This window comes from Austrofundulus limnaeus, unplaced genomic scaffold, assembly GCF_001266775.1.
Source record: "Austrofundulus limnaeus strain Quisiro unplaced genomic scaffold, Austrofundulus_limnaeus-1.0 Scaffold742, whole genome shotgun sequence".
Taxonomy (NCBI): Eukaryota; Metazoa; Chordata; class Actinopteri; order Cyprinodontiformes; family Rivulidae; genus Austrofundulus; species Austrofundulus limnaeus.
Window position 1 is genome coordinate 113,390 of NW_013953144.1, and position 8,034 is coordinate 121,423.

The following is an 8,034-nucleotide window of genomic DNA, read 5'->3' on the forward strand; positions in this document are numbered from 1 at the left end:
GGATTATTTAGTTATAATTTTACTTATGAGACAAAAAATTCAGGTACATGTTGAAAATGAAACAGCATTTTTATTAATCYATTTTAATTACAATATTGTTACATTTTCGCTTCCATACATTTACATGGACAAAAATTAATTGGATTAAAAGGTCATTCTGAATAAAAATGCATCATGTAAACAGCCCGTTTGGATTATTCTTATCCGATTGAGCTTGATGCGAATGAATTTTTAATCCAATTGAGTCGGGTGGGTTATGCCGATTTATAATCGGAATGATGTTCATGTAAACACTTAATCTGATCATCTTATTCTGATTGTAGAAAACTGACCTGTGTGTGCATGTCTTCTGACTTTCATTCACCCGGTTCTGCTCTTAGAGGAGGTGGGACAGCAGCACTAGTTTCCAGCTGCGCTGCACCCCACAGAACTTTTCCTCCATGCTCTCTTAACAGATGAAAAACGAAACAAACAGCAGACGTTGCTTCACAAAAAATATAAATAAAAAACACTTATTGCTTCATTTGCAGCTCAACTGAGGAGTAACAACGTCTCTACTATTATTAAAAGCTGAAACGGGTCCGTCCTGAGTGCACAGAAGAGCTTTGTTCACGTTTGTAACACGGAAGTAGAGCTGAAAGTTTACAATGCTGCGCATGTGCGGACTTTTATTCTGAATAAAAGTCCTGTGCATGTAAACACTTTTCATGATCGGATTGTGTCCATGTAAACAATACATTTGAATTATTTAATCCAAATACATTTCAGTCAGATCAAAAAATTTTGTGCATGTAAACATAGCTAGTGTAGCTGGGATAATTTTACTTATTAAAGCTCATAATCTTACCACTTGAAACATCACTAGCCCTGAAGCTGCTGGTAGACATCGCGGTTGGAATTATCAAAGGTTTTTGACACCTGAGAGACACCGTAGCAACTCCTTTGCGTTTGGAAGTGGGGGGTGGGGGTGGGGGGAGGACCAGGGAGGATGATTCAACCACTCAACCACTAGATGTCGCTGAAAACAACAAATACTACACAATGTGCCTTTAAATGCAGTTAAAGCAGCACAAAAATGTGCAAAAACTGAATTATAACTAATTGAGAGTTGTTGTAAAGGGAACAAAGCTCTTATTTGTTGCTGCCTTTTGTGCACCAGAGACCAAGCCACAAACATTGATTATTTTCCAAGGTCTGCAACTTAAGACTCAACAAGCACTTGTAATTTCAGTCATTAGACTCAGCAAAGCTTACAGTAGCAGGATAAAATATGAAAGTATAAAGGGGGTTCCCCCTAGGGAGCTCAATATGCACATCTTAATCAATTCATTCAAGGGAGGCCTGTGCTGAAGAAGTGACATTTCCATCTTTTCGACAAAACCTCCCCTCCCGTGTACAGCAGCTCTATTGTGCTTCTATTTACCTGTGACCGCCCGGTCCTCTGAGACACCATTGGCCCTGCGATGAGATTACCATAAAGCTAGAGCTATGCACATGCACAGCACAAACAGCAGGAAGCTGCAGCACCGGGTGGACACAATAGATTTTCAGGCTCATTGTCCACCTGAATGCTGGGTGGTGAGATAAACCAAACGTGGAGTGGAATAACGTGTGGAGGCGTTTTTATTTATTTATTTTTATCAGTGACGATGAGGGTGGCAGTTTGGTGATGCCAGATGCTTTTAGTGTGCCAAAGTAAGCCAACCCCCCCTACCCACCCTCAACCCTCGCCCGTCCTTCCCACTGTCCTCTGCCAGCTTAACACAGCCATCTGCAACCATTTACTTCACAGTATCTCCTTCCAGTACATTTACTCTTGTTCCTTGCAGTTTCTTGCCCCCAAAGAAATGTGCCAAAGGTGTTCAGGAGTCCAGAAAGTTTCTTGACAATGTTGTTAGATCATCATTTAAAAAATCTGTTTCTCTACTTTATAGTTTGTGTTTTATGAAAATCTATTAAAGGGATCCCTGATTAGTTGTAACATTAGACTTTATTTGATAAACATATATTTAACTGTAAAATAAAGACTGCAAAAATACTGTAGGCTGTTTAGTTTTGTAAAATTTTAAAAATATATTTTAACACGGACGGAGCCATTTTATTTACACGCAAAGCATTCTGGGTAAATGATGACGTGGATAGGTCCTCGGTGTGAGTGAGCTATATCCACCCTGAAGGTTAATCTTGGACAATATCTGACGATTGGCTCTTTTAAATGAAACCAGAGAGCGTTGACAGAGAGGAGAAGGTAGAAATGACTCAGCCTGTAACTGAAAATATGGATGGAGGACAACAGAGCTGCTTCATGGAAGAAGAACCTCAGCTTAGCCTGTTAGCCTTCGTGCTAGCACCAACACTATATTGCCTTATATGTACTAACTCGGTGCTAGCGTGACAAACAAGCTAAACTGAGGTCCTCCATCCATATTTTCAGTTGCAGCCTGAGTCATTTTTGTGTTCCCCTCTCTGTCATGTGGATGGAGGACCTCAGTGACGAGAGGAGAATGTGTAGCGCTGAGCTAATACATATATATGGTGATAGCATCTGGGCTAATGCTAAGGCTAACAGGCTAAGCTGAGGTTCTTCTTCCATGAAGCAGCTCTGTTGTCCTCCATCCATATTTTCAGTTACAGGCTGAGTCATTTCTACCTTCTCCTCTCTGTCAATGCTCTCTGGTTTCATTTAAAAGAGCCAAATGTCAGATATTGTCCAAGATTAACCTTCAGGGTGGATATAGCTCGCTAGCAGCCTCGCACCGAGGACCTATCCACGTCATAATTTACCCAGAATGCTTTGTGTGTAAATAAAATGGCCCCCTCTGTGTAATACATTTTAAAACTTTTAGTTTAAAAATGATAAAAACTGAACATCCTACAGTATTTTTACATTTTTATTTTACAGTTAAAATTTATGTTTATTAAATAAAGTCTAATGTTACAACTAATCATGGATCCCTTTAAAGCATATTAATGCAGTGAGAGGAAGTGCCCTGTTCATGAGTACATGCGTGAAGGACCACTACATTTCTTTACTTCCTCTTTTGTTGTGAAAATATTTGACTTCATGTTCAAGAGGCTGATGCAGTCAGAAGTTTGTCATGTCTGAAGTGATGCACTGCGACTGGTTGAAACATCAACCAAGAAGTTTGCTGAACTGTGGAGGCCACCAGAAGACTCTAGGTTCAGCCTTTTTCTGGCTCCAGAAAATAATTTACATTACAAATAAATTGTAGAAGACAGTTGGAGCAGTTTGGCAATTTGGATCTCTTTTTTTCAGCGCAGCATCAATTTTGTTTAGTTATCTCAGAGGCAAATGCAGGACACACAGTTAGATAACAACAAAAAACATTATTTTCCCAAATGAGGTAGATGTTCTGGCTCCAAGTAGTTTTCTCTGAAACTTTGTGACAATTAAGCAGCTAATCATGACTCAAGAACATTTGCTGATGTGGGGCCTAAGCAAAAGGACCACCTTTGAGATGTAAAGGGCTTCCTCAAACATTAAAAGACCTTTATTTCTGTGTGTGTTTGGTAAAATTTTACCTTGCCACCCTGAACACACCAGATCTCATCTGAGCTCAGAAGCCAAGTCCTGTGTCACTTGGCAAGATAATGGTGCCGGATTCTGGTCCGATTTTGCCCTTCTGGCAAGGATGTCCAGATTATCACGATGGCTCTAAAGACAATCATAGCAGGTATTCCTGCCTTGTGTGGGGAGTTAAGAGAGATCTAATTGGCTTGGAAGGATGTCGGGACCGCTCCGATCTCAATTGGGGATATTCAACATGTTAGATTTTTTTTTGGGCCTGATATCAAAGCGTGTGTGGCATTCACCCGAGAACAAACGAGCTCACAGCCTGTTGAATGAGACAGGTAGCCAATCACAAATCAAGGTGACGTAAACACTGAGGGGAATCCAAAATACAGAAAACATAAAAAACTGTCATAACTCACCAGATAGTCTGATGGTACAGAGCCTGCGAGGAGACATGGGGGGTTTCTTTTGCGTTCCCTCGCATGTTACCTCACAATATCTTTGCGTTACCTTGCAAAATTGTTTTGAGTTCCCACGCAAAAGAGTGTTTTGTATATGAACTGACTTAAATCAGACTTTTTTTTGAAATATCCGATTACCAAAACAGGATGTGTTGCCACAAGTTATTGAAATTGACATTGATGATGCGTGGCTGCACTGTGTTAAAATATCTGCATATGACATACTTCCATGCGTGGTTGAGTGATATATTCATTCTGAAGCTGAATTAAAGCAGTAGGCTAACTCGCTAATGGTGAACATGTGAGTTTGTTAATAAACCGGCAGGCGCAACAGTGATAAACTACTTTTGCGAGGGAACGCAAAACGTATTGCGAGGCAACGCAATACTATTGCGTGGGAATGCAAAAGAAAAAAAATCTCCCATGTCTCCTCGCGGGCTCTGTACGGTGGACATTAAAAGTCATTTGGAATTTTTTTTTTTCTGTTTAAAATAGTCCACAAAGATCAACATTGTTTCCTCCTCGTCTCAAATGTTTATTTACTCTGAACTCACATGGAGGTCACGCGAGATTTTGCTTTTGACATTTGAATTATCACAAGATTTCAAGAAGACTCGTGTAATTTTAGACTGATACCTGAATGCTCATGAAATATCTGCCCATCATGTGGCTGTACACCACACACCGTAGGGCCAAACCTGGTATATCCATGATATTTTTATCCTCACCTGGGGGGCTCTTTCAGTCTTTGAAAATCATCAGATTATTTTAAAATATTTCCGTGTGACGCAGGCCTAAGCAGGGTTGGACCTGGTTAGTACTTGGATGGGAGACCGCCAGGTGCTGTAAAAAAGCAATGTAGTTGCGCCCATATTGATCACTAGCAAAAGAAAACCTTTGACCATCAGAGTTTGGCCTTCTAGAAGGATGCCAAATCTATTTATCAGTGAGGCTAAAAGAAAGGTAAGGCTTTGTTTTACAGAGGTAACAAAGGATAAATTCCCTAGTGATGGAGAATTGTCTGCTTGATGAGAACAGACACATCATGTTTAGAACAAACCTGTTTGAAGTTATGCACTTATTACATCTAGTTCCAATATTTTTGTTATAATTTAGATTTACTTCAACTAGAATGGTCCAGCAACATAAACACCCCCAAAAATGATGTTTGACTGCTGGAATATACGGAAAGACCAATGTTTTTAAAAATAAGTACTTCATGTCCTGATTGCATATGCAAAATTCAAGATGAGAATGCCAGGATTCATCAAACTCAAAATGTGACAGAGTGGTTCTGGGAGAACGAAACACAATTATTACATTTGGATTTAGCACCTCAGTGTCCAGACTTTCTTTCAATAAGCTCATTGAAATAACACCATCCAAAATTAAAGTGAAAAATGTCCAACAAATTATTACAAATGTTCTTATTTTAATGCCAAACAGTGTAAATTTGTGTATGAAAAAGTATTTTTTTTTTATTTGAGGACAAAAGAAATGATTGGTGAATTAAATAAAGAAACAACAAATGGAGAGACATATGTTGCAAAAAAATTGTGTAAAATTAAACAAGAACAATGCAAACTGATCTGTGATCACATAATAACTGTGAAAATCCTCATGGCTTTCTTTTGTTCCCCTTTCTTTTTGTTTTATGACTCATTTTCATTCTTGTAGCTGTTCAAAATAGTTAGGATAGTCTTTATTGCCAATCTGAGAGCCATCATGCCCCGGAGGTCTCTTGTTTAATGTGTTATCAGCCGCTATGTGGAGACCATCAGCAGAGATTTAACGTTCTTCTTATTTCATTTTAAGCTTCAGCCTAAGCCCTGCTGCTCAGAATAAAGGCATCAAAACCCTGACAGAATGATGATGACATTTACATCACTAATTAAAGCGGCTCGTTCTTTTAAATGACAAACACTAATCCGAGCTGATGGAGGGATCAGAATAATGCATACTAACTCCATATTATTTTTCAAAGAGTGGGGGAGGGGGGTAGCCAAGTATATTTTGTTCTGTGAATATTTTGTTTCACCTTATAATAATCTTGAGCAATCATCTCATCCAGTCTTGTATAGAAAGTACTGCAAAATGATAGCTGAGTGAAAGTACAAGTACCGTAAAATTACTTTGGTTGAAAATTTAATTCTCCTCTAAAAAATTTACTTCTTAGATTTCGGTCATTTTTGCCAGCAGTATGAAATCTGCAGTCATAAGTATCTTACATTTATTGTACATAAGTATCAAAATTTTATTTCTAACAAATGTACGTAAGTATTAAAAGTATTGAGTAAAAGGGAGCTGTTGTGATTTCCAAAATAACATTTATTTGGAGGTGACCTCTCACACAAAAACAACAACATATTTTTCTAAAGGCCATGATGACTATGATGTTTTCTAAAATGTTAATGTGGAAAATCTTTTAGAAGTGATTGAGATACCTTTACAAAACCGCCTAGTGGGTAACTATACTCTCTCTTGCTATGGTTGTGCAGAATCAGCACCCCTGCATCTGCTGACCCCTTTATAAGGGATCYGTCTGTAAAGCAGTAGAAATAATTTGTAGACAGGTCCACCATAGAGAAATTACTCCAGGCTGACCTATCTTCAATCTCTGTCTTAAAACTGAGTTCAAAATTGTGTTTTTTGACCATTCTGTCTCCAGGTTCTGCAGTTACTGGAACAGCAGTAACTGCCCAGTCCCAGATTCTGGTATGCTGTGAGTCAGGTAGGCTTTTCCACCTGCCAGACTGATGTAACCTCACCGCGCTGGATACAGCCTCCCCTAGGATGTGTAGATCCAGTGGAGTCAGGTCCAGTAGGACTTCAAGGGCTGCTGTGGGTGTAGTTCTAATTNAACAGTCCCCGGCCCCGGGGTCAGTTGTAACATCTGACTTTTCATTTTCAAATACAAATAGTGAAGAATGTACATGATTTAATCATCTATAAATGGTTTTGACTATTAACAGACAGATAAAATTTAGTTTGTCTAATTCAAACCACTGAGTAACAGAGTCAAATGTAAAAAGTGTTGCAACTGTCCCCGGTCTCCCCTAATTTTCATTAAAGCTCATCCAGTGGTTCATGAGATATTTTGCTAACAGACAGGCAGTTTACTTTTAGTGATCTTGTGTAATCAGTTAGGGCTTTAGTTATTTAGGGATGAATCTCGGCTAAACACCAAATCTTAGCTCAGTTTTGGCAGGACTGACTAAATTATAGCCTTTTTGTGTTTGTTTAATCAGCTGTAGCAGCCATTAGGACAGGCTGTAACTCCAAAAGGACTTGTAGATGTGAACCCAGTGATTGCTTCCTGAGAGTTTCATTCAGATCTGAGGAGTGGTTCATGAGATATTTTGCTAACAGACACACAACACACAAACAGACACGGGCAAAACATCCGCTGGCATTGTTAGAAGCTTATCTTTTTTCATCACAACGTGTTCAAGTGAGAGCTAAACAGGCGGTGCTCTTCATCAGTAAACACAATCATCATCCTCATCATCACAACAATGGGAGAAGCGCTCGCTGTGAAAGATGCTGCCTCTGCTCCGTCACAATAAAAACATGGACGCAGACAGAGGCAGGTTGACTCACTCTGCGTAGCCGGTGGACCACGGCAGCCGCCGGCTCTCCTTCAGGATCAGGATCGGTCGCGCGATGTGATCCGCCGAGCACTCGACCTCATCCGGCGACAGTCCCAGGAAGTCCGGTCTGCTGTAGGGGAATTTCAGCGGCAGGTCCGGGCCGTCGGGGTGATCTCCGTTGGAGCCTCCGGCCATCATACCTCCCATGAGGCTGGCCACCGCCGACCTTACCCGCGTCAGCATGCTGCTGCTGCGGCACCGGGGGTCCTCCTCCCCGTGTCCCTGCAGACAGATCCCCGCACACAGAGACGCGCTTTCGCCGCTGACGCACAGCAAAGGCGGCGGCGGAGAGTCATTTGTGGAGCGCCTCCAGTGAACGCGGAAATAGAACACACACACACACACACACACACACACACACACACACACACACACACACACACACACA

At 40.6% G+C, this 8,034-nt stretch overlaps 1 protein-coding gene across 2 annotated transcripts in view; it reads right to left on the minus strand.

Moving 5' to 3' along the window:
• LOC106532276 (protein phosphatase 1H) overlaps positions 1-8,019 on the minus strand; it is a gene marked incomplete at its 3' end in the record, with an annotated part of 30,583 nt that extends 22,564 nt beyond the window's left edge. Inside the window, 1 exon segment of one of the 2 annotated variants that reach the window (XM_014028298.1) lies at positions 7,597-8,019. In XM_014028298.1, the coding sequence (XP_013883752.1) occupies positions 7,597-7,829 (233 nt within the window). 2 annotated transcript variants of the gene reach the window in all.
• Positions 8,020-8,034: the final 15 nt, after the last annotated feature.